Raw genomic sequence first — 27451 nt, 5'->3', positions numbered from 1 at the left:
TTAGCTCTCCCTCCCATGGGATTTGGGTGCAGGGAGTAGTTGACCGGGTCCCTTCACGTCTGGGCGGTGTCTTAAGTGCAAGGGACCTGCCGCTTGAGTGCCCCTATCTTCCCTCTAGTTTCATTCTTTTACATCTGGATATTCACCATATTAATGACATAATGTATATTTTTTATTTTGTTTCTAGTAAGGTTTTACTTCTTATTTTATAGTAACGCATTTGCATTCGAGAGAGAGAGAGAAAGAAAGAGAGAGAGAGAGAGAGTGTGTGTGTGTGTGTGTGTGTGTGTGTGTGTGTAGCAGTCACAGGTCAATCTATGAGAGGCAGGATCTCACATATTATAGACTGGCTTTGACCTTAAATTCCTGATCCTTTAACCTCCATCTCTGAAATGTTGGGGTTGGAGATGTACACTACCACACATGATTTATGTAGATCAAACCCTCTCTACCAAGTAAACCACACTGTCATTCCTCAAAACACACTTTAAAAAATATGTATGTGTGTGTGGGGGAATTTGCTTGCCTATATGCAAGTACATCATGTGCATACAGGGCCCATGGAGGCCAGAAGAAAGAGGTGGATTCCCTAGAACCAGCATTATAGATTGTTGTGAGCCACCATGTGGGTGCTGGGAATCACATGAGGCTTCTAGAAAAACATCCAATCCTATCTTAACCACTGAGTCACCCGTAATATATTTTTGTCAATTACATGTGGCACACACCCTTAATCTCTTTAGAGGCCAAAGAGGTATGCATAGTGAGTTCTAGGTCAGCCCAGCCAGGAATACATAGAAAGAAAGACCTTGTCTCGGATAGATAGATAGATAGATAGATAGATAGATAGATAGATAGATGGATGGATGGATGGATGGATGGATGGATGGATGGATGGATGGACGGACGGACGGACGGACAGATGGGTGGATTGGTGGGTAGGGAGGGAGGGATGCTGTGTGGGGTCATGTGAATGTGACCCAAAGGGAATGAACATACAACAGTACATACAATATGTCAACTATTCTGAAAGGCTCAAAGCACTGACAATCTCATAGATCCCTTAGAGAAGAGATCTGAGCACCCCCCACAAAAAGTTATTCCTTTCTTCTAGATGTTGACCAAAGTAATAAAGACTCATTTACTCATAATTCTGTGTACAAGTTTTATTTTTCATAGTAATTGTTACTAATGGATTTTAGTTAATTTTTTTGTATTTACATTTTATATACACATTTATACTTGGTAGGTAAAGAAACTGTACAATAAAAAAAAATAAGAGAAAGGAATACAGAATGTAGGACCACCTTAGCAAACTAATACATGAAAATAAGGTTTAATCTAGGCCGAGTAGTATAAATTCAAAGAGATTATTCCCAGAGGTTATGTGCCTTTTATGAGGGCCACCGATATCAAGGGATAGTCCTGATGCTAGACCCTATTAAGACTCTAGAAACTCCCTCAGTATTCTGTTATACTACCAGTTTCACTGAGCCAGTCCCTATGACAGGAGTTAATTCCACAGGGTTCCTGAGGCTAGAAGGATCAACCCATAGGGTAAAAATATATGTACTTCCTCTGGTCCCATACTCCTAAGGCAGTTTATTATCCAATAAGGAAGAATCTCTGGCTTGTTAGTCTAAAGACTAAATACGCATGTCCATACTAACAGAAATGTGTGCTTCTATGCTGTTTCAAACCAAACTGCAACATCAAAACAGTATAAATCTAGTCAATAACCAAATGGTATTTTACACAGATATTAACCATAATACTCAAATGATTTAGGTTAGGTTAAAAATTAAGAATAATAAATTTAATGTCAATTTACCAATGATTAATAATTTATATGAGATGCCATTAGACTAAGAAAAAAGGTAAAATTACTTTTACTATTATTCCCATCAATTAGAAAAAATATGCATAGAGTTTCACAAGTCTTAGACTTAGCTATATAAAGTTTTAAATTTCAAACTGAAATTAATAAAATTTGTTTCTATAGATAGAACATGGATTTTAACTAAAAAATTCAAGTCTTGTAAGTAGTGTGTTATCTCGAACTCTTAGAATTCATTGCTTTTTTTATTCTTATTCTCAAAGTCAAGTCTTCGGTTCACTAAAGTGCAAAAAGATCTTCCATTCTACCAGTTACTTAGTTTTTTAATGTTAAGTTACTACATAACAATTTGCAGACAAGAAACAAAAAGGTGAAAATTCTTTTGTGATGGAAATTACTTAGAAAACAATTTCTCTTCAAAAACAAAGGGACACAACACTTTGGGGAACACCATAAGCAAAACAAGAAATAATGCCCATCCATCAGGATTCCAGTTCTAGAGGATGAGAACGAACTTCCGTAGCCTATGAGTGAGGTAAGCAAGGGCTTTAGTGACTAACGGAACTGCTGCTTGCTAATGGTCTAGATAGCTTCAAAAGCTCAGAACTGGAGATAATACATGTGTTCTATCTAGTTTTGGAGAGTAAAATAGGATTTAACAATCCTACTCTGACCCCAAATGTGCATTTGTAGTTAATTGTTAAAAAAAGAAAGGACATAAAAAATTGAAGTTTCTGTGAAGCTATTTAAAAAAAATTATTGCATTAAAATATTCACTCCAAATTATGGAGTATGTAATAGCCAACTAAGCCTTTTCCTCTGAAAAATGGCTCTCCCCAGGTACGTTTTTTATTAATACTGTCAATAAATTATGTATTTCATTTACTTCAACGATGGAATTTAAACCCAGCAGTTTTCCAGCTCTTGATTCTTCTCTCCAACATTTTCTTCCACACTATCTACACAGGAAAGAGAAAAACTTTCCCCCAAAACTACCTTTTGCATTTCAGTTTGTCACTAACTCAAAGGTTAGCTCTTCAAAGCAGGACTGTTGTTCTTATCCCCTTCTTTAATGTCCTTTGTTACAGAAGCAAAGACCTGAAAAGAGCATGAAACAAAGAGATTTAAATGACCATGGTTATAAACACAGAAAGCTTTTTTGAAATATTAGCATTCTCAAGTCCTTTTTCAAAGGTCTTTCCCTGGGCAGGGTCTCACATGGTCCACACTGGCACTGAACCTGTTGCTTCACAGAGGATGACTGAACGCTGACTTGCTGCTACCTCACGCGCTGAGATTATAGGCACACGCCTCTGCCATCCCAGGCTCCAGATCGCCTGGGGTTTTTGTTTGCGTTGGCTTTTCTTGTTATTAGTTTTTACATTTTCTTGGTTCACTGGTTGTACATATGAGTATGTGTGATGCCTTGGTCAGCAGACTGCGTGGATGGATTGGTTGTCTTCTGCCGTGTGGGCCCTGGGGATTGAACCCCGGCAGCTAGACTTGACCGCAGGAGTCTGCACTCGCTGAGCCACCGCCCCTCCTCTCCTGCTCCTTTTTTTTGAAAGCCCAATTCTATGGACTATACTTAGATTCCAGTTTTCAGCAACTGCAAATTACTGTGATATTACTGGACCAATATTCTTACATTTCACTTTCAAAGGCTGTTAAGCTATGAAATTAAAAGACAGCTTGTGACATCCATGGATAACAAACAATGTTTATTTTTATGTTATTATTTTAACCAGTGTATGTGCTTCTCCCAACAAGACTAAGCATCTGAAAGTCCAGGATCTCTGAGTGTGGTAGCAGATACTGTATTCCCAGAACAGGAAGATTAAAAGTTTGAACAAGAATGACCCAATGGCTCATCTATTTGAATGCTTGGTCACCTGGGAGTGGGATGACTTGAGAGGGGTTAGGAAGTGTGACCTTATTGGAGTACATGTGTCATTAGGGGTATGCTTTGGGTTTCAAAGTCTCAAGCAAGGCTGAGTATCTCTCTTCCTGCTGCCTACAGCTCCAGATATAGAATTCTCAGCAACCATTATCTGAATGAATGCTGCCATGCTCCCCACCATGAGGATTATGGACTAAACTAAGCAAGTCCCAGTTAAAATGCTGTGATCATGGTGTCTCTTCACAGCATAGTACACTGACTAAGATAAAGGTCATCCTTAGAGCTATACAGTAAAATCAAGTCAAGCCAGGGGTTGGGGATTTAGCTCAGTGGTAGAGCGCTTGCCTAGGAAGCACAAGGCCCTGGGTTCAGTCCCCAGCTCCGAAAAAAAGAACCAAAAAAAAAAAAAAAAAAAAAAAAGATCAAGTCAAGCCTGACTCAAAACAACAAAAAGCCAGGATCATACATTAGGTTCTTTCTGTTGTAAGCTTTTAGCACACAGCAGCTGGGGCTTTTTGGTGTTGGTCTCTTGTTTTGAATGTGTTTGTTTGTTTGTTTGTTTGTTTGTTTGTTTGTTTGTGTGTGTCAGCATGCATGGGCACAGTACATGTGTGAAGTCAGTGCTCTTGCTTCCATTGCGTGGGACCCAGGGGTTAAACTCATACTTGATGTCATACTTGGCAGCAGGAACCTTTACCCTTGAACCAGTCTCAGGCAGGTGTTTAATACAATTCGTGCCTTTTGAAATATCAAAATAGCCCATGACTGCTCTGGTGATGGTGTGACTACTAGAGGTGGCAATTCACTAAATACTGCAGGACTTTGTAAAGCTGTAAGTTTAGATACATAGAAAAGAGAATCCATTTTAAATCATCCCATCTCAAAGCCAAACTTACTTTCTTTCAGTTTAAGCACTAGCATTGTGATACAGATAATAAGTTTGCAAAAAGTCAACAGATAATATTAACTATCAAAAGTTAAAAATTAAATAAAGTCACCCTACCTGAGTCCACTTCTTGGTGCTATTCTGCATCTGAATGGCTGCGATGCAGCTGAAAAGCTTCTCTGATGTTATGTCTTCTGGCAATTTGGTAAGAAATTGTGCTATATGAATAAAGTCCATCTGTAGGAGAATATCTTCATATAGCCTGAGGATTCCTAGTCCAGTCCTAAATAAAAATTCCTCCCCATCTCTACAAAACACATCCCAGACGCGGCAGGCCAGATCAAGAGGCAGTGATTTGCTGTACAGTGTGAAGATCCTAGAGTGAAGGGAGAAACGGTTACTGACCATGCACTGACTCACTGACTCAGTAAGCATCACTAGGGAAAAGAAGTATTCAGAGATAAAAGGACAAATACATTACAATGTTTTTCTTCAAAACTTGAATAGTGAGATATTAAGCAGTAATTAATGACTTTAAGTAAATTTAGAACCTCACATGGAGATAGTATGGAATAAACTGGGGTTTAAAATAGCGTAATGGTTAGAGGCATGGGGCTCCGAAACCAGAATGCTTGAGTTTGAATTTATAATTTCCAAATGTGGGATTGAACATAATATTTAATTTACTGAAAGGAGGAGAAAGGAGAAGGCCCAAATGACTAGGAAGATATCATATTTGATCAAGGTCATTATTTTTTTTTTCCATCAAACCCTAAAGCCAGTCTGGGTTCTGAGGTAGAGCACCTGTCTATCATGCAAGATACCTGGTTAATATTCTCAGCATAAATGGGATAAACTGCATATGGTGGCACATGCCTGAGACTCTAGCGCTCGGGAGGTGGACTGTGACGATCAGAATGGTAAGGCCATCCTCAGCTACATACGAAGTTTAAGGCCAGCCTGAACTAGAAGCCCTGACTCAAAATTTAGTAAAATTCCACAACTACTCCTAAAAAAGTTGTTTTTCAATGTCATGTGTCTGCCTGAATGTATGTCTGTGCATGCAGTACCTGAGGAGACCAAAAGAGGGCATCCAATTCCCCAGAATTGGAGTTACAAACAGTTATGAGCCACTTAGAAGGGTGCTGAAACTTGAACCCAGCTTCAGCCAGTGCTACTAACTACTGAGCTATCTCTCCAGCCCCAAATTCTCCATTTGTTATCAGAATTCAACAATGATATTAAAGTCAACTGGCTGTTGCTTACCACATAAATTCTCAGAATTAGAACATATTGGAAATAAAATATATATTAGCATCTAAATAGGGAATATTCCTATTTTAGAACTTTTGATAAAGCTTTAAAAAACATCTCTTAGTAAAGAAATACTACAATATAATATAGCTTTTCTGTGTTATGAATAAATTGCAATTACTTTTTCTAAGATATTAGTATATGCCAGGCATTAAATAAGATAATCCATTACTATAATTCACTACATTTCAAGATATTACTATAATCTTTATTTTAAAAAACAACATGTATTTAATCTGTGTGTGTGCCTGCATGGGGGTGTGAGCATGTACATGCTGTATATATATGCCATAATGAATATGGATGTCAGAGGACAACTACTGGTAGTTGGCTTTTGCCTTCCACCTTGTGGAACTGGGCCTCTCTTGCTTTTACGCTTTGCTCATTACTCCAGGCTACTTCCTAGTGGCTCTCCTGTCTCTGCCTCCCATATGGCCATTGGAAGGTTGAGATATGTGCCACTGCATCTGGAGTTTTACATATGTTTGGGGAATCAAACTCAGGTTGCCAGGTTTGTGTGGCAAGTACTTTCCCATGCTGACCCTCTTCCCAGCTCCCTATCCTCCCTTGTTTAAAAAAAAATTTGTGTGTGTGTGTGTGTGTCTGTGTCTGTGTGAGTGTGTGTGTGTGTGTGTGTGTGTGTGTGTGTGTGTGTGCGCGTATGTGACATGACTACAGGCAGAAGGTGTTAGATCCTCTGGAGCTGGAGTTACAGGCTGTGGTGAAGCTGTTCAAGCTAGGTGAACTCAGGTTCTTGGTGAGAGTAGCTTGCACCCTTAATAGCTGAGCAATGTCTATGGGTTCTTCCCTATTCCTTTAATAAAAATATTTAATAATAACAACAACAATAATGACGATGATGAAGAAGAAACTAATTTCAATCCAGTCTATGTTTTTTGTTTGTTTCCTTTTTCAAGACAGGATTTCTCCTTCTAGCCCTGGAACTCACTTTGCAGACCTGGCTGGCCTTGAACTCACAGAGATCCTCCTGTGTCTGCCTCCTAAGCACTGGGATTAAAGGCATGCACCACCAAGCCTGACTCCAGTCTATGTTTTTAGATACATCCTTACAAAATGTTGGACTTTTTCATTTTTAAGGAAAAGTGCCTTTTATATGTATAATCTCACCCATCAGATTTACTACATTTCCTAAGAAAGGAGAAAGTTATTCTTTATTTCTTTTTTACTGTTACTTAATGTCTCTTAGTGACTTACCAATCTATCAAATATATATCTGGTGTAAGATTGTATGACTTGAAATGAAGAAATAGTTTGGATAGGTTTTCCTCAAAGAATACTTCAAATGTTGCAAAATACTTCAACATCTATATACAGAAAAAATAAATAAAATTATAAAATAATCTACTACAGAAAGAGAAATTGTTAATATTAATAGAAAATTTTATTAGCAACTATTTTGAGTTGCTTCAAATTTTCCAAAACTGTTATTTAATGAAAAGTTTGTCTATTTGATTAGACTACCTCAGTTTCTTCATGGTTTTTATTGTAAGCAGACGTTCAGAACACAGAAACATGTGAGGAAAGCACAGTCTACCCCAAACGTTCATACCATGCTGTGATCCACACGGAAGAAGGCGAGCTGGCACGGCCTGTTCAGGAGATTTGCAAACGCAATGAAGGCGTCTGCTTCCTCCAGATTGAGGATGAGTACGGCTGCGATGAAGGACATCCCTTGGACCTTCAAAGGAAGAAAGAATAAAAATGGTTTTAAATCATTCTACGGTTTATTTATACTCCTCAAAATTTACAAACTGATATTAAGAAGAATTTACCAGTTTTGTTCTTCTTCCCAGTAAAAGCAACTACTATGAAATTTCAATGGCTGTGAATTTCCCTAATTTTATATTTGTTCATGTGATAGAGTTTAATTAATCAGAAAAAATTAAATCAGCTTTTATTTGGTCTAAGAGCCTATCTCAGTGTACCAACTACCTTTCATGCCTTCTTAATCTGAATCTTTCGAAATTACATGTTAATGAGAATTAAGTGGTTGTTTTCACATTCTAGCATATGAAGAACAAAGAATAAAGGAGAGCTGTAAGATAAAATACTAAAATTCAAATGGAGAAGTTGTTGGGCTTAAAAGAGCCTGAATTTGTGAGGAATCACAAGAAAGAAATGAAAGGGAAATCCTGCAAAGAAGCTTGAACAAAGAAATGGGAACAAAAGAACCCATGTAGAATACAACATACGCCATAGGATGATAGCTGGCTTCCTTCTAAGCAGTTGGCAAGAGATGGAAAGCCTCCTCTTCAGGTAAACCAATAAGCTCAAAGGAGCCACAGATACTTCATCTGTGTCTGTAAAGAGCTGTCCTGGGAGTATAGACAAGATGTTTGTATGTAGAGAGCAGACTGAAATGAATACTCACGTAACCAACGTCAGGTCTGTAACATGTATATGCCCCTAGGATACTATGCAAAACATCGTGGTATGGGCCACCCTTAGGGAAAAAAAGAATAAAATTTGAAACTAGAAGTAAGTATCTTTAGGTTAATGCTCATATAATATGAAAAACTATAAAACTATGTAGCATTCCATAAATGACCAGTTTTAGCACATTTAATCATTATAAAAATAGTCTAAATGTATTCTATCAAGATGTTTACAGAAGTAATAAAAGTTTAATCTTGAATAATAAGTCAAATATATTTACTCACTTGAATAAAACTTATAAAATTTGCAATAGATATGATAAACGCAAACAATTTTCTATTTAATTCTTTTGCTATTTTATCTATATACACATGAGGATTGAAACTGGGGTCTTGCACAAGTCATTATACTAAGTACATTTCACTTCATATAATTTCAGAAAAGTAAAGTAAATAAAATGAAGTAGGCCAGATGTGCTGCACATGGCTTTAATCTCAGTAAAGCAGAAGCATAAACGAGTCTGAGATCAGCATAACCTACAGTGATCTCCCAGACAGCTGAGGCTCTACACTAAGACCCTGCCTAATAAAAAAGCCAGCTAGCTATATACTAAGTTATGTTAGTTAACTTTAATAGCAATAGTAATCTGTAAAATGTATGCGTATGGGTGTTCTGTCTGAATGTTCATAAGTGTTCTGCCTGAGTGTGTATTTGTGTACCGTGCATGTGCGTGATATTGATGGAAGCCAAAAGAGGGTGGTGACAGATCCCCTGGAACTACAATTAGTAGACGGCTGTGATCTGCCACAAGGGAGTCAGAAACTGAACCCTGGTACTCTAGAAGAACAACCAATTGCTCTTAAGAGCTGAGCCGTCCCTCCAGCTCCAGTGTTTTGTTTTTCATTTATTTACTTATTGTGCATGTGTATAGGCACATGCAGGCCACGGAGTGCATGTGAAGGTCAGAGGGCAACCGTCAGGAACTGGCTCTCTCCTTCCACTGCTTGGGTTCCGCAGGATCAGCCTCAAGTTGTCGGACTTTGGCAGCAAGCGCCTTTACCTGCTGAGCTATCTCACTGGTCTCAAGAGCAAAAATTTCTATTAATCACATAGCCTTTATTACAGATAAACTATTTATAAGCACCTTAATATTAAAAATTAAAGATAGCCAGCTATGCCTGTAAAAAATATGAAAGTAATGTATTTCTTCCTCATTCAATGGTAATTCTAAACAATTTGGATCTAATGTATTTATATTTTAACATTTTGTAAGACAAGTTCATTAATAATTCAAATATATAATATAATTCGCTATAAAAATGTAAGTGCCGGGTTGGGGATTTGGCTCAGTGGTAGAGCGCTTGCCTAGCAAGCGCAAGGCCCTGGGTTCGGTCCCCAGCTCCAAAAAAAAAAAAAAAAATATATATATATATATATATAAGTGCCTACTACTTAACAAGTATATGCTATGACATATCTGCTATGTTCCACAGAAAACAAATTCCTTAATTTTTAGTTTTGCATTTTTATATAAAGGCCCAAATTATTTTTAATTTTTAAATTTTTATTTATTTTAAGTATATGAGTGTTTTATCTGCATGCATGTGTCTGGTGCCCAAGGAGGTCAAAAGAGGCAGTCAAATCCCCTGGCTCTGGAGTCAGGGAAGGTTGTCATGCTCTTAACCATGGAGCCATTTCTCCAGTCCTGCTTTTAAAAAGAAGTTTCGTTTGTTTTTTATGGCAGAGTGTCACTATATAGCTGTGAGCTCTGAAACTCTATGTGGATGAGGCTGGCCTCTAGCTCAGAGATCCACTTACCTCTGCCTTCAGAGTGCTGGGATTAAAGCCATGCACCACAATGCCTAGCCTTTTCTCAAATTTTTAAAGTATTTTTTCTTTAAAAAAATAATGCCTGGGGGCTGGAGAGACGGCTCAGTGATTAAGAGCACAGGCTGCTCTTCCAGAGGACCCAGGTTCAATTCCTAGCACCCACCTGGTACTAGCTCACAAGTGTCTACAACACCTATTCCAGGGGATCCAACACACTCACATAGACATACATACAGACAAAACACCATGCACATAAAATAAAGATAAATAAATATTATAAAAATAGTAATGCCTGGCTAGGTATGATAACTCACTTATTTATTAATTCCAGCACTTAGAAGGTAGAGGTAAATGGCTCTCGAGTGATTTCTACAGCAGCCTATTCTATTAGGGGATCCCAAGCCAGCCAGGGTTAAATAGTGAGACTCTGTCCCAAAAGTTAAATATAAAATAAAATAAAATAAAATAAAATAAAATAGTGCCTATAGAGTCATAGAATTTGTACCACTGAGTATTGAAAGAATAAACAGTAGTTAAAAACTGATTAGAAAACCTCACCTTCTGAAAGATGTAGAGAGATGGAAATGTACGAGATATGTCCAACTTAATTAATTCCAGACTAGCCTCTCGGTCAGCAACAGATAGACCTGCATTACCAAACATAAAATTAAAACAGGCTGAGCACACTGCCTATATGTTAAAGTAAGCGGAAAAGCAGAATAATCTAGAATGTTCAAGGAACACTCAACAGCCTTCCTAGAATTAGAACTTAGCTTCTTCACGTAGCCTAGGTCAGCCTCAAACTTCAATTCCCTAAGTAACTTTGGACTCCCGATCCTCTTGCCTCTACCCTCCTGAGATAGCATTATAGCCTGTGCCAGCATACCTAAGTTATGTAGTGCTGCGAATTGACCTCAGGACCTTGTGCATGCTAGGCAGGCACTCTACTGAGCTACATCTTTAGTCCTCTTTCTTTTGTGAGGCAGAGTCTCGCTCTGTAACCCAGGCTAACTAACTGCACAATCATATCAGCCCTCTTGTCTCGACCTTATGAGTTCTGGGATTATAGATAAGCAAACATGTGTATTCTCATTCTCTCTCTCCCTCCTCCCACTCTCCTCCTTCTCTCTCTCTCTCTCTCTCTCTCTCTCTCTCTCTCTCTCTCTCTGAACTTGTCTCTCTGTCTCTCTCTCTGTCTGTCTGTCTCTCTCTCTGAATCTGTCTCTCTCTCTGTCTGTCTGTCTCTCTCTCTCTGTCTGTCTGTCTCTCTCTCTCTCTCTGTGTTTGTGTGTGTGTGTGTGTGTGTGTGTGTGTGTGTGTGTGAATGCACAAGGCAACAATTTCTCATGTAATGTAGGTTGGCCTTGAATTTACTCTGTAACCAAGGCTAGCACTGAACTCATTTTGATTTGGCTCTCCCCACCCCTACTGATTACTGAAATCATAGGAATATGCTCCCATACGAAGCTTTGAATTTAGTCTCTTTTACTAAGGAAACATAAGTGCATTCATCAGAAAAATTTATGGTGAAAGAATTCTGTTCTAGTCCTTATTGAATATAAAGACAAACCAATACTCCTATGGTAGTAACTAGGGAAAGATCCTAGTTAGAAACATCAGGGCTGACGGTTCTATAGTTAAGACTATATATATGTACAAGTTCAGATCCCAGCATCCACATAACAAGCTCTGCATGGCCATGAAGGTCTCCAGCCTTAACACTGAGAGGCTGAGAAAGAAGGGCTGGGCTGGCTGTTGTTCAGCACAGCAGGAAAACACATGAGAACCCCAAACTGAGGGGGAGGCAGACGTTGCCTCAAAGGAATGAGGTGGAATGTGATAGACAAGATGCTGCTCTTCTCTGCCTCTGCATGAGCACAAAGGCACACAAGCACATGCATTTGCATACATACATGTACACACACTTCATATATATATATATATACAAGTATACACACACCACATACATCATTCCCTCATATGTGCACATACACATATGCATACATAACAGTCACAATTCACACAAACTACTAATATATAATATAAAAATAAATTACATAATTACATACACACATATGTATGTACACACACACACACACACATTTTGAGACAGGGTCTCACTATGCATGTTCTGGAACTCACTATGTAGACCATGCTATCCTCGAATTCAGAGATCCATCTGCCTGTGGAGTGCTGGGATTAAAGCTGTGCACCACATGCCCAGCTGGACAGTTCTCATCAGGAATTTGATGAAAAGCAATAGCTTTGCTCTAACCTAGCTGAATTACTGTCTGAACTGAGGTAATTAACTCCTAACCAAATGCTCAAGAGAAAAGCATTCATATTTTTATATAATCATTTCATTTAAAGTGCCCAGATATTTTTTTTAATTTAAAACACACAAAGAAATAGGAAAGTATGACTTACAATAAAAAACCCTACAGATAACACAGTATTGGATCAACAGACATTTCTGTCTATTATACGTAAGTTAAATAAAGTATGATAAAAATGGGAGAAAAGGTATGAAAAAAATAAATTTCAAAAGAACAAGTGGTCAGTTTTGAATTATATATCAACTAAAATTCAAAACTCATTTGGACAGATTTAACAATAGAACAGAGAAAGATTAATTTGATTATAAATACAAATCATCCAAATTGAAACAGAGAAAAGCTTCTTTTTAAGAAACATATAAGGTGTGTGGATCACTACTAAATACATGGCATACTGTAATTTAAATAGGGCATAAGAAGGGGGCAAGAGAGGCTGACACAGTATTGCAAAGATAACAGGGCTGGAGAAACGGCTCGTGGTTAAGAGCACGTATTGCTCTAACACAGGACTCAAGTCTGACTCCCAGAACCCACATCATGGCTCACAACTACATGTGACTCCAATTCCAAGGGGTCTAACACCCCTATCTGGCCTCCTAGTGTACCAGGCAGACTTCCATGCAGACACTCATACACACAAAATAAAATAGAATAAAATAAAATAGTGTAAATAATAAGTTTTGAAAACTATTTTATGTATGTGAGTACACTGTCGCTGTCTTCAGACACACCAGAAGAGGGCATCAGATTCCATTACAGATGGTTGTGAGCCACTATATAGTTTCTGGGAATTGAACTCAGTGCTCTTAACTGTTAAGCCATTCCTCCAGCCCCAATAATAAATATTTTAAGAAAAGATCACAACCAAAAAGTTATGTGACAACTGATAACTACTGTCAGGAAAAGAGCAAACAATAATCTAAACACTACACTATGGATTGAACTCATTCTTTGTCAACAGGATGTGTAGGTGATAACGAGAGGGGGTAAGACAGGTGTTTATTAGTTAAGAACAGTTTTAAAATTTGTATTATACTTATTTATTTAGTGTAAGTGTGCACAAAGGACAACCTGAGGGAGTTGGTTCTCTCCTGCTATACCACAGAGGACCCTCAAATTTACCCACTAAGTCATCCTATACCATCCCTGGCATAATTTTCACACTCAATTAATTCATACTAAAGTACAATTTTTCATTATTTACCCATAACAAAAAGTTTTGTTTGTTTGTTTTAGATAGGCGCTCATGTTGTTCAGGCTGGCCTCACACTTGCTACACAGTTAAAAATGACTCTGAACCCCAATTCTCCTGCCTCCACCCTCCAAAGTACAGGGATTACAGGTGTGAGTTACACAACCTTCACCAGACACTTGCCATTTTAGTTCATTTACATTTTTTTCTGTTTTGTTTGCAGCTCTGAGCCATTGTTTTAGCACTGGGTTACATTTATAGTCTTAATTTGTATAATTTTGGTACTTCATAAAACCTATTTCAATAGAAAACTGAGCCAGGCATGGAGACATGACCTCAGCCCCTGCCCTCTGGAGCAGAGGTGGAGCCAGCAAGTCCACAGTTCAATGCTAGTCTGAGCGACGCACATGACTGCATCTCAGAATGAATGAATGAATGAATGAATGAATGAATGAATGAATGCATGCATGCATGCATGCATGCAAGAGCTGAGATCTCACTGATCTGAATTCCATGTATTTTCACTTCCTTTGCATTTTCAATTATAGCTAAGACAGCCAAGCGATTTCAAAATGATTCTTTCACGGTCCTCAAAACTAAGTTCTCTTCTTGTCCACTTAATAAGATTTCCCTTTCCTAATGTTCACTTTCATAAAATGGAAAAAAGTGATTACTCATAGACAACCAATATAAGTTCTATTTATTTATTCAAAGATACATTTTAGAGTTTTATTTATAGACAAGAGAAGAATTTTCTATCATCATCATCATCATCATCATCATCATCATTTTTGAGTTTTTCAAGAGAGAGTAACAACCTAATTGCCCTGAAACTCACTTAAAGATGACCAGGCTGACCTTGAACTCAAAAAGATCCTAGTGACTTTGCTTCCCAACTTCTGGGATTAAAGGTATGTGCCACCATGCCTAGTGATTTTTGCTTTCTTTTTGTTTTTTTAAAAATTTTTACTTATTTTTTGTGAGTACACTGTAGCTGTCTTCAGACACACCAGAAGAGGGCATTGGATCCCATTACAGATGGTTGTGAGCCACCATGTGGTTGTTGGGAATTGAACTCAGGACCTCTGGAAGAGCAGCCAGTGTTTTTAACCACTGAGCCATCTCTCTAGCTGGTGATCTTGCTTCCTATACAGTAATAAATACAAAAACAGAAAAAGAGGCTGGAAATATGGCTTAGTTGGTGGAGTGCTTGCTCAAACCTGGGCTCGATTCCAAGCACCACATAAAGGGAAAATAGTAGCTCACACCTGTAGTCCCAGAACTTGCAGATAGAGGCAAGACATCATCAGAAGTTCACTGTCATCCTCAGCTTCACAGTGAATTCAAGGACAGCCTGAATTGAATGAAACCTACTTAGGAAAATAAGCAAACAAAACAAAAAATGATAGATTAGGAAAACAATTCCTGGGCTGGAGAGACGGCTCAGTGGTTAAGAGCACCGACTGCTCTTCCAGAGGTCCTGAGTTCAAATCCCAGCAACCACATGGTGGCTCACAACCATCTGTAATGGGATCTGATGCCCTCCTCTGGTGGGTCTGAAGACAGCTACAGTGTAGTTATGTAAAATAAATAAATATTTTTTTAAAAAAGGAAAACAATTCCCCGTTATCAAAGTCCAAAAGATAATTAAATAAATTTGCTTAAATTTAATAATCTAATACAAGAAAAAAATTCTTCATGATGATTAAGAAAACTAACTGGCTGGGCAGAGGTGAGGGGAGTTATGGTAAGAGAAATGAACCAAGAGCAGAGAGAAGTACAGGAAGCGCCAACCGTGTGCACTTTACTGGGTGCTGAAGTCAGTGGATGGCGAAGGCGAGTTCAGAAGGCGTGAAGACCATCAGTCTTTATTAACACCTCGGTCTGACGGTCTGATTCATTAACACTGGCTTCAGCCCATTACCTTCACTGCTGTGATCTGAATCCCGGGATTTGTGGTAAACAGACCAGACTTGGAGCCCAGCCTCTTGCTTCTAACTACTGTAAGTCTGCTCCCCATTCCACAACTCAGAATACTATCATGGACTCAAAAACGGTACTGTACTTACAGCAACTGTCACAGCTTCTGGTACATGGTAGAAAAATCCTACCAGTATACTCAGTAACTGGATTTTGAAATTCTCATTTGGAAACCCCCATACCTTCCATGTCACTATCAGAACTTGATTCACTGAAGCTTTTCCACCGTTCTTTTGCTCTTGAAAGAAAGATTTCATAAAGTTCTGGAGAAAAAAAAATTCATGATTAATACCAAACAGATAATTTCGCATTTTAATTTTCACTTTTTTGTTTGTTTTGGGGAGCCCTTCCCCCAACACACACATGTAACAGAGTTTCTCTCTTTGCAGCCCTGGCTGTCCTGGAACTCACTCCAGGCCTGCCTGCCTCTGCCTCCTAGCCCTAGGTTTAAGGCGAGAGCCACTACAGCCCGGCTGTTAACTATCACTCTTTACTTCTATGGATCAGCCCTGTCTGGAACAAAACTGTGGCAAGCTGAAGCAAACTAGTTTTATTGGAACTCTTCATTACATGACTAGAAAGACAGCAAAAGACACAGGAGAGAGTCATTCCAGATCATTCTGGGAACTGGTCCAGAGCACAGAAAGATGAGGGCTTCTGCGCAACAGCCACACTGGTCAGGAGCAGCCAAAAGCTAGGGTCAGACCCACAGTGCATTACAGCTCTGCCAGTTCCTGCCGCCGGGACTTCAAGGAACTCACTCAGCTACTCTGGAACTTGGTCTTTCATCTTTAAATTGGAGAAAATACCAATCCATGGGTTGCCACTGATTAAACAAGTCATTTTCTATAGGTTCTGGTATCTTTTCACTTTCTTTCTTTTTCTTCTTTTGTTTTGTTTTGTTTTGTTTTCTAAGACAGGGTTTCTCTGAGTACCTGTGTCTGTCCTGGAACTCACTCTGTAGACCTCAAACTCAGAGATCCACCTGCCTCTGCCTCAAAAGCTGGGTCAGAGGCTCCACCACGCCTGTCATCTCTGCTTTTTTTCTTTTGAGTCAGGTTCTCACTAGGTAACCCTGCTGTCCTAGGACCTGCTTTGTAGATTCGCAGGCCTCAGACTCACAGCGGTCTGCCTGCTTCTGCCTCCCACGTGCAGGGATTAAAGGCATGCACTAAAAACTCTATTTTTATATGTAAAATACATACATGGTTTCTGAAAAGACAAACTTAGAGCATTAAAAAGTAAGTTAACATCTCTAAGACGTAACTACATGGTTAGCAGGGCTCTTATGAACTCTTCCAAACATAAAGATATGAACATCTGATTTACGTATCCTCGGTTTTTAAAACTCAGGGCCTGGAGAAACAAGAGCGCTGACCACTCTTGCAGAGGTCCCAAGTTCATGTCTCAGTACCCACATCAGGCAACTCACAATCACCTGCAACTACAGCTCCAGGGGATCCTAGGCCTCTGGCCTCCATGGGCACCTGCACTCACATACACGGACCCCCACACAGGCATATACACATAATTAAAAACAATAGATCTTAAAAGAAAGCCAAAGTGATGATAATACTACACATATCGACTTACTTCACTTCGCTCCATTAGAGATTACACATTAGTAGATACGAGTCTTGTTTATTTTTTTTCCCAGTGCTAGGAACTGAACCTAAGGCCAGAACTCTACCACTGAATCAAATTCCCAACTTTTTTGCTTGTTTCATCCTTTTATTGGATATTTTCTTTATTTACATTTCAAATGTTATCCCCTTTTCCAGTTTCCCCTTCAGAACCCTCCTACTCCATCCTCCCTCTCCCTACTTTTATGAGGGTGCTCCCCCGCCCATCCACTCCCGACTCCCCACCCTGGCATTCCCCTACACTGGGGCATCGAGCCTTCACGGGACCAAGGGTCTCTCCTTCCACTGATGTCTGACAAGGCCATCCTCTGCTAAGTATGTGGCTGGAGCCATTCAACACAATATTCCAATATATGACAACTATACTCTAACAAATATTCTTACATAGTCAAGACTTTGGCTATACATATTTCAAACATTATAATTCTATTTCTATTACTTACTCATCATTACTACAAATGGCTTGAAAATAAAATTTAAAAGAAAAAGTTGAAATTACTAATGCACAAATCCCTGAGTGACTTGGGAGAAGAGGTAAGTACAGTTTAATGTATAATTGTATAATGTATAATTGCTTGCGGTTGTCAGCTATCAGCTGCATATACTGTTTAAATGTCACTGTTTCCATGTCAGTCTCCCTCTTTAACCAAGTTTTAAAGTGCCTTGAAAGAAGAGAAGACTCTGGCTGACAAATCCCATTACATTAGGAACCACAAAGCTGATCTAATAAGGAAAATGTGGTAATGTGTTTTAAATAATCAAAAGAGTAGCTTTCCTTTTGAGAAATTATAAGAAGACTTATAATTAATATTCTCAGTGAAAAGGCCTTTGTCTCAGTTAATTTCACATAGAATCTGAAGAGGGAGAGGTAGAATCCGGCTTAAAGACAGGTCAAGGACAGTGCCTTATACTTGAATGGAGAATATTCAGGTTTTAGGGTTTTGCTCTCAGATTTGGGAAAATGATGATAAACAGGCATTCAACAAAGAGTGTTTACACAAGAAATACTCATATTATGAATAACCAAAACAATTTCTCGTTATAGCTAATGATCTTATCTCCATTTTACAAATAAAAAAAAAAGCTACACTTTTAGACAGTAAACAGTTTGCCCAAGGTCATAATCTAATGCATGGTAGAACCAGATGTGAGCCTATCTGACTGACTTTACAGCCTGTACTCTTAGCTAGCATTTTTTATTGTTATAAATTTTATGATTAAAATAAATTCAAGTAAGGAGTCAATTACTAGGATGTGAACTAAGTTATAAAAAATAAGCTTACTGAAGGAATCTTTCCACAAGGAAGAGAATTAGTTTCCTATTTCATTTTTCAATACATAAGTGCTTACTAAAGAAAACCTAAAATTACACTGAAGTGAATGACTTGGTCATACTGCGAATCTCAACACGTCAGCACTGAGATGTTTGTTTCACTGTCATAAAACCTTACCACTATCAAGTCAACATTTTAAGTTACCAAGCAAGCTACCACCCCAATCTAAAGCCAACATTATCAGCAACAAGAAAGTTTAAAAATAAAACAAAATTTCAAATAACCACCAGTCAGTGCTTTTTAAATCTAGAAAAAGAAAACCATTTTCTTTTAACTTGTCCCACTGAAATCATTAGAAACTTATGTATTTAAAGGTATTCAATCATATAAAGTCTAATATATTCTAAAGTAAATATTAAAACTTAAAATTATACTTTAAACTCTTTTTGGGAGTGGTACTGTGGCTTAAACTCAGGACTTTTCATATGCCAAGCAAGTGTCCTATCACTAAACTATATAATATACCACCAGCCTTTTCTTTTTCTTTCTTTCAGTACAGTAGGAAATAAACCTATTGTCTTGGTAGGTCTTGGTAGGTAAGCCCTCTTTCACAGAGCCTAGTCTGCCTGGAGTTTTTTGTGTTTGTTGTTGTTGTTTTGCCTTTTCGACGTTACTGTGGTTTTGAGACAGGTTCTCACTTTGTAGATCAGGCTGACCTGGACACATAAAGATCTGCCTGCCTCTGCCTCCTGAATGCTAGGATTAAAAGCATGTACCCCATGCCCGGCTTCTATTGTATTTACCTTGGAACTGAATCTAAGTTTCCCAGGCTGGCCTCAAACTTACTCTAACCTCTACAGGTCTTCAATTTGCAATCCTTCTGCCTCGACCCCCATAGCTTGAATTATAGGTCTATGTCAGTATGCCAAGGTCATTAAACTCTACTTCTTGAAGTTTTTAAAAATTACTCCATTATTTGGATGGAACAGGGGTGTGTGTGAAGGTCAGAGGAAAATTTGTGGGCCCTGGGTCTCTCTGTGTGGGACCTAGGCATGGAAATTATCGCGCTTTATAAAAAGCACCTTTTACTAGCTAAGCCATCTCTCCAGCCCTCTTTTTTTTTTTTTTTTTTTTTTTTTTTTATTAACTTGAGTATTTCTTATATACATTTCGAGTGTTATTCCCTTTCCCGGTTTCCGGGCAAAAATCCCCCTCCCCCTCCCCCTCCCCTTCCTTATGGGTGTTCCCCTCCCAACCCTCCCCCCATTGCCGCCCTCCCCCCAACAGTCTAGTTCACTGGGGGTTCAGTCTTGGCAGGACCCAGGGCTTCCCCTTCCACTGGTGCTCTTACTAGGATATTCATTGCTACCTACGAGGTCAGAGTCCAGGGTCAGTCCATGCATAGTATTTAGGTAGTGGCTTAGTCCCTGGAAGCTCTGGTTGCTTGACATTGTTGTACTTTTGGGGTCTCGAGCCCCTTCAAGCTCTTCCAGTTCTTTCTCTGATTCCTTCAACGGGGGTCCTATTCTCAGTTCAGTGGTTTGCTGCTGGCATTCGCCTCTGTGTTTGCTGTATTCTGGCTGTGTCTCTCAGGAGCGATCTACATCCGGCTCCTGTCGGTCTGCACTTCTTTGCTTCATCCATCTTGTCTAATTCTCTCCAGCCCTCTTAAAGCTGCTTGTGTTTGGGCTGGAGAGATGGCTCAGCGGTTAAGAGCACCCGACTGCTCTTCCAGAGGTCATGAGTTCAATTCCCAGCAACCACATGGTGGCTCACAACCATCTGTAAAGAGATCCGATGCCCTCTTCTGGTGTATCTGAAGACAGCTACAGTGTACTTATATATAATAAATAAATAAATCTTTAAAAAAAATATTTTAAAAAGCTGCTTGTGTTTAATGTGTATGGTACTGAGCGTTCTGCCTGCACATGTGTATGTACACCTTGTATGTGCAGTGCTTGTGGAGGACAGAAGAGCACATCAGATGCTCTGGAACTGGAGTTAACTCTTGTCAGCTGCCATTCGGGTGCTGGTACAACCCAGGACCTCTGAAAGAAGAAGGGTTCTTTATTGCTAATCCGTCTATCTCTCCAGACCCAACTTCTGTCTTTAATGTAAAAGGGACATGCTCGTCTGACCCCATTAGAAGGTCACACCTGTGTTCTGGCTTAGGTGTTACTTTCTTCCCTAGCACCTTTCTCTTAACCATACTCTTTAAAATCTACATGAAAACAGCTTAATAACTTCAACGATACTGTTAAAATGTTCGTTACATGGTACATTTTATTTTATTTGGTTTGGTTTGGTTTTCAAGACAGGATTTCTCTGCAGCCTTGACTGGAACTCACTCTGTAGACCAGGCTGACCTGGAACTTACAGAGATCTGCCTGCCTCTGCCTCTCGAGTGCTGGGATTAAAGGTGTGCACCACCACAGCCCAGCATTTGGTACTTTTAAAATTTAAAAAAAATTTCATGACAGCATCTCACTATGTAGCTCCTTCCTAGCATGGAACTTACTGTGTAGACCAAGCTCACTTTAAACTCAGAGATCCTCAAGCCTCTGCCTTTGGTGAAAAATCAACCTTTAAAGATCACAAATAACTGTAATATCTACAGTTGGTATCACTTTAGTGATTAAAAATAGACATGTGGGTCTTTATATTTTTATCCAATTTTATATTAAATAAAATTGATTATAGCAAAAAGATCTTTGTAAAAATATTTTTGAACCCAATCCTATGTAGATCCTTCTGCTAGGTTCCTTCCGGTAAATACATAGAACTGAAACAATAACAGATTAATGGTGATTTCTTTTTTTAGTTAAAATGTATTTATCACTATGGGACAGCCTGAAGCCTGGGCACGAGTGGCCAGCGTGCTCCTTCCCACCGCTGTGGGCTCTGCAGTCAACCACAGCCATCTGGCTTTCAGTGCAAGTGCTCTGACTTGAAAAGCTACTTCATTGGTCCTAGAAGGTTTTAGTTTTCAGATATTTTAAAAATATTTCTAAATCATTTTCAGTCCTACACTGTAACTATTTCATTTCACTTTAATGTCTCAGACTCTGAGAATTAAAAACATGTGCTTTGATACTGCTCCAACATGTATGTTGATTTGGTCAGGACAGAGAAAATCATTAAATACTACAGACAAACTGTACTGACAGAAAGATCAAGAACAGTTCACATGGCAAGCATTTAAAGTTTATATTATTCCTTGTATTTTTCAGTAAATATCAAATGTGTACTTAAAATATAATAGTAACCGGGCTGGAGAGAGTAGTTAAAAGCACTGAGTACTCTTTTCAAGAGGTCCTGAGTTCAATTCCCAGTAACCACATGGTGGTTCATAATCATCTATCTGTAATGGGATCTGGTGCCCTCTCTGTGTGTCTGAAGATAGCTACCATGTACTCAAATATATAAAATAAATAAATATTAAAAAAAATACAGTAACAATATATTCTTTACTCCTGTTTTTCTTATTTTTCTTTTCTTTTCTTTTTTTCTTTCTTTGTTATCTTCTTGAGAAAATTGCTTTATGTAGTCCAAACTGGTCTTTAACTCACTGAGTGGCTGAGGATGACCTTGGACTTGTGGGTCTGCTGTCTCCACCTCCTGGTTTATGCAATGCTGAGGACCAAGCCCAGAGCCACATGTACGTTAGGTAAATACATTATAGTGTTACAGCCCTAGCCAGACAATACATTCCTTCTACTATTAGAGCTCAAAGTTTCCTCTGGTGTCAACTGTCTGTCTAATATCACCACTATCACTCAGGCTGATTGGTAAATATTTTGATAAAAAACAGTTCTGAGACAATTTTATGTAGCTTCAACCGTGTAGCCCAGAATGACACTGAATCCCTAATGTTCCTGTCTCTAAGCCTTGTGTGCTGAGATCACAGCCATGAGACTACAGGCATGTGTCACATCCACATTTTAAAAGAAATCATTTCATTTATATTATCCTATTTAAACTTTTCCTGTAACTCATCAGAATTACTCTAGCATTTTACTACATGACAAAGTCTGAGACTTAAGATAATCCCTTTAAAGTCTTTCCCACACTTTATTACTATTATCACCAGGATCACTGTTGGGTTTTCTGACACAGACTCTCTAGCCACTGTAGCCTAGGCTGGCCTACAATTCACGGTGCAGCCCAGCTGGACTGCAACCTGCCGTGGAGCTGCCAGAGCCTTCCGAGCGCTATGACTACGGACTGAGCCCTGTGTCTGGCTAAACTTTAAAGGTAAAATCTAAACAACACACACAACAAAAGTGCTCAGTGAAACCCACTTACTTTGTTAGCTAAAAAAATAAGGAAAAAACCCCAAACTCTGAAAGAATTGGTTTGGGTAAACATTTAGCAGAAAAAACAACCAAGTTCTCTCTGTGCATTGTTTATTGTTTAAACAGAGAAGCTGTGTCTTGAGGCAACAATGTCTCCTCTGTACTTACTGTTCCCTGCACAAACTCACTAGCTTTAAATTTTCTACAGTTCTAGTGTCTGAACACTGTTGACAGCTGTAAACTAAAGAAAAAAGCCCACGAATCGTTCATATATATATATATATATATATATATATATATATATTATATTAAAAACTTATTTACTATTGCAAAGTTTGGGAAGGCATGAGGCATGCTCTGAAAGTGAAAGATATGGCAGTGTTTTTTAAATGGCAACTTTACTAATATGATAATAAAACTCTGGAGATGATAATTTGTATGTGTGGGAATAACTGAATATAGAATACAAACCAGGAGTGATATTTAGTTCATTTCCTACAGCTAGACTCCAAACTTTCCCACGAACACTAGGGGGCAATCCCTGCCACCACAATTCTCGAACTCTTCTTGTACTACGCCTAGAATTAAAGGAGGAGAAAAAAGGAAAAAGTTACTTTTTGTACCAAAAATACTAGTTGCGTGATGGCTTACCTATGGCCAAGTGATCATATGATTTTTAAGAATCCCAAGTGTTAAGTATGAAATGCATTCTTTCCTTTGAGTTCATGCCTGTAGGCCATGAAAGCCCTCAAAGATGGGCTAAGGGAAATTAAAGGGAACAGCCTCTGACAGATGTTACTTATACTAAAGGTATCATCAGAAAATCAGAACCATATGGACAATTATTAAAAATAAAAGACATAAATGTTCTGCCAAGTCAGTACCAAAACTAAAATCACAAAGAACCTATTATGAGTAAGGCCTGGGTAAGGCCCTAGGCTTTAAGAACAGTAGTTCACTGAAAGAGCATAGGCTTTAGAATCAGACCTAGATTCAAATCTAGTTCAACCACTCATTGTATAACCTTGAGCAAATCTCTTAGCTTCTCCAAACTTGAGCTGGATAACCTTGAGTAAGACAAATGTAAGTAAAGGCACAAATAGTACCAAACTATCGATTTCCATATACAAATATACTAAGTAAAAATAAATTTGTAATTTGGACATAAGAGATGAACAATAGCTAACAATAAAAATCGAATTAAAAGGATATACTGTGTTATATAAATATCCCACTTCTCTCATTCATTCACCCACTCACTCAAAAGAGGGTACTTCTGGTTTTTCTGCTTAAAAGAAGTACTTTACAGCTTCTCTTTGACATAGCTGACCGCCAGTATCCCTGCTGTTACATCTCTGGTAACTGATGTGCCACTGAGTGAGTAAGGGCAGGTCTTGTGCCCCACATGACAAGGTGGGACAAAGGATACTTTATGGCCAGGACAAAGGAGCAGCACAGACTTCACTGGGCTTCTCAGAAGGACACACAATTAAAAACTTTTAATTTCTAGAAGTTTTTACTCATACTTAATTAGCTAATTTTCCATTTTTTGGGTACAAGCAACTGAAACCTCACACAGTAAGACTGGATAAGAGGGACCACTGTGTGTGTCACATTTCTAATATTTAACAAATTGTCAATGTATGCCCTACATACATTGAAGAAGGTATCCTTCAACCCTTTGCCCAGAGGGAAGATAAAACATATGTAGAAATATTGTCAAAAAAGAAGAGACAAAAAGGGGGGAGGGGAGGGCAAGAAGAATAGTAGCCTCAAGGCACCATAGGACCTTTACAGGGGAAAGACCATATTTCCCATGCTTTCTTAGTTACATTCTCTCTTCTTCCTGTGCACCTATTTATTTGTAGATCCTGTCTGTCTGTCTCTGTCTCTGTCTCTGTCTCTGTCTCTGTCTGTCTCTCTGTCTCTCTGTCTCTCTCTCTCTCTCTCTCTCTCTCTCTCTCTCTCTCTCTCATTCTGGCTGAGTTGGAACTCATTATGCTATCCAGGCTGGTAATGAATTCCTCCTGTCTCAGCTTCTAGATTTCTGGATTAGAGTCATGCAACCATATTCAACTTTAGAAACACTTTTCACATCTGATAAATGTACCTTATATTTCTCTATGTAATGAGTTCTTCCAATAATGAATTTTTTACAACTAGTGTTAATTTAGGAGAGTAAAGGTTTCCTGAGTTATTCATGGGTTTCATAGAGCAAGTAAGATATTGACAGCACAGAAGATGGCCAGTAAGAAAAGTATGCGTTAGAGATAGGAGCTCATGAACGTGTATAGAGGAACATGAGTTTGGGGCAATGGTTAATAGCATAGCTTAGCTGCAGCACAAGATGCATGCTGAGAGGTGACAATACAGACTTGGGAAGGATGAAACACTTGGAGACATACTAGGCTTCTGGAAAAATCTGCTTACTTACATCACTTCCCAATTGGGCAGTATCTCATTGATCCAAATCACCATTGCACTGGCAATGCTTTCCTCCTGCTTAAACCGCTCTTTCATTATTCTTTTTCTTTTATGTGCTTCTTTAATTTCTGTTTTGAACAAGTAAGAATTATTTCAATACAAAGGAACTGGACCAAAATCCCTTCCTTTTGTACCTTAAGTCTATAAGAAAGGATTCAAGAAGGATCCTTTGATAGTAATGAGAAAGAGGAAGAAAAAGTAGAAAACAAAGCCTAGCTAGCATCATATTAAAGTATCTCTTATCTTATAAGAGCAATGAGATAAAGGACAAAAATCAATTTTAAAAAATGGCTAGTAAATTGCTCTGTTGCTTCTTTCTGGTTTTTGTTTTTTGCTTTGTTTTAATCAAGACAAGGTTCTGCAAGACTGCCTATGCTAACTTGCTGTTCGACATCTTTCTTCTCCTTCTTTTCTCTTTTATATCCTTTATTTTTTAGACAGGGCCTCAAGTAGCCCAGGTATGGAGCTAGAATAACCCTGAACTCCTGTTAGCACTGCTTTCATCTCCCAAATGCTGGGATAAGGTGTGTGGCACCACCCCTGGTTTATGTAGCACTAGGGCCTAAGCCAGGACTTTGCCTATACAAGGGAGGCACTCTCCCCAGGATCTATGTTAAGGCCAGGCCTCTTCTGGGGTAGCCTGGAAGTCATTATGTATACCAGGCTGTCCTCACATATACTCACTCTCCTACCCTATCCCCAGGGCTGGGAGTGCAGGTGTGTGCCACTGTGCCTGCCTGGCTGGTTACATCACACAGTTCTGTTTACTTTATCCACAAAATGAAATCTGTTCATGAAATAATTACATTAAAACTGCAAGCAACTAATTAAGAGCCACTTTTTATACAATAGATTACTAATCTTAACATAAACAATATGATATTTAAAATTATTTTGCCAATGACACTATCACTATATAAACACCTTTTAGCATGGTGTTTTATTTTACTAATTAGGACAAAATAAAATTTTCTCAACAAACAAAAATGACATACCTCTGAATTTAGAGGTCACAATTTTGGAACAAAAGCTGCCACAAACACAAAAGTAGGCTATTTATCAAAAGTTATAAAACCAGGTGACGGTGACACACATCTTTAATCTCAGCATTCAGGAGGCAGAAGCAGGTTGATCTTTGTGAGTTCGAGGCCAGTCTGGTATACGGAGTGAGTTCCAGGACAGGTAGGGCTATACAGAGAAACCCTGTTTCAAAAACACCAAACCAAATCAAACCAAGCCAATCAAACAAACAAAACAAAAAGTTAAAAAAAAAAAAACATTTCTAGAACCAGCAAGGACTTGTAGATTAGGTAGCCAAACTGTGCTTCGTGTGAGCCTCTGAAACTGACTCAGGGGCAAACGAAGGCAAGCACTGGCTGCACAGTTATGTCTTCTGCATTGATTGTATATAAGACGTCCTTAAGACAGAAGTGTCAAACAAGAGATAGAAACCTAATGTGTCATCGGCTTCCAGTGTTGTACATGAGGAAGCACAGTAGGCCTATTCAGAGTATCATAACCAGAAATCACATAACATTGGATTAAGCCTAAAACACTGAGATTCCCAATTTCTTATTATTTCTTATTATTTCTTATTATTTATATTATACCATGTGCCATCTACTTCTCAATAAATATTAGCCAAATAACAAAATAATAAATAAAAGCTTGATGGCTATATTAAAAATATGTTGGGTTTGTTTTTTAGCCCTGGCTATCCTAGAACTCACACTGTAGACCATGTTGGCTTTGAACTCAAGAAGTATTTTTAATTCTATACATTAAAATAAACTCAGCCAGTGTTCAAATAATTAGGAATTTTAGAAGGCTGCAACTGGGTTTAAATACCTTATGTTAACTATAACATTAAAGACACAACATGACTTGGAAAACAGCAGCCGAAAGCAGAACAACCATGTGCTACTATGACACACCCCACTCACTTACCTCAAGGAAAAATCAGTAATAAACTGTTTTAAAACATATACAAAACAAATATTTCAAAAATATATTAGAAATACACATTTATAAAAATGAGTATTTATCCTAACCTCATGATGGTCAACACATACTCTATACACTG

General features: G+C 38.5%; 1 protein-coding gene across 3 annotated transcripts in view; it reads right to left on the bottom strand.

The window, feature by feature from the left end:
• Positions 1-1151: 1151 nt before the first annotated feature.
• The window catches only part of Tbc1d12 (TBC1 domain family, member 12), an 82236-nt gene continuing 55936 nt past the window's right edge, over positions 1152-27451 (bottom strand). Inside the window, exons 5-13 of one of the 3 annotated variants that reach the window (NM_001377114.1) lie at positions 25319-25436; positions 23356-23462; positions 15855-15935; positions 10723-10811; positions 8330-8401; positions 7508-7636; positions 7153-7262; positions 4741-4999; positions 1152-2935 (exon numbers count right to left, since the gene is read on the bottom strand). In NM_001377114.1, the coding sequence (NP_001364043.1) occupies positions 2867-2935; positions 4741-4999; positions 7153-7262; positions 7508-7636; positions 8330-8401; positions 10723-10811; positions 15855-15935; positions 23356-23462; positions 25319-25436 (1034 nt within the window). In that variant the 3' untranslated portion in view covers positions 1152-2866. The remainder of the gene's footprint in view (positions 2936-4740; positions 5000-7152; positions 7263-7507; positions 7637-8329; positions 8402-10722; positions 10812-15854; positions 15936-23355; positions 23463-25318; positions 25437-27451) is intronic. The other 2 variants (XR_015640774.1, XM_087590511.1) reach the window with 2 other exon arrangements.

Source organism: Rattus norvegicus, chromosome 1 (genome assembly GCF_021556685.1).
Source record: "Rattus norvegicus strain SHRSP/BbbUtx chromosome 1, alternate assembly SHRSP_T2T, whole genome shotgun sequence".
Classification (NCBI taxonomy): Eukaryota; Metazoa; Chordata; class Mammalia; order Rodentia; family Muridae; genus Rattus; species Rattus norvegicus.
The sequence above is the reverse complement of the archived record's forward strand: the minus strand, read 5'-3'. Positions and strand labels throughout refer to the sequence as shown.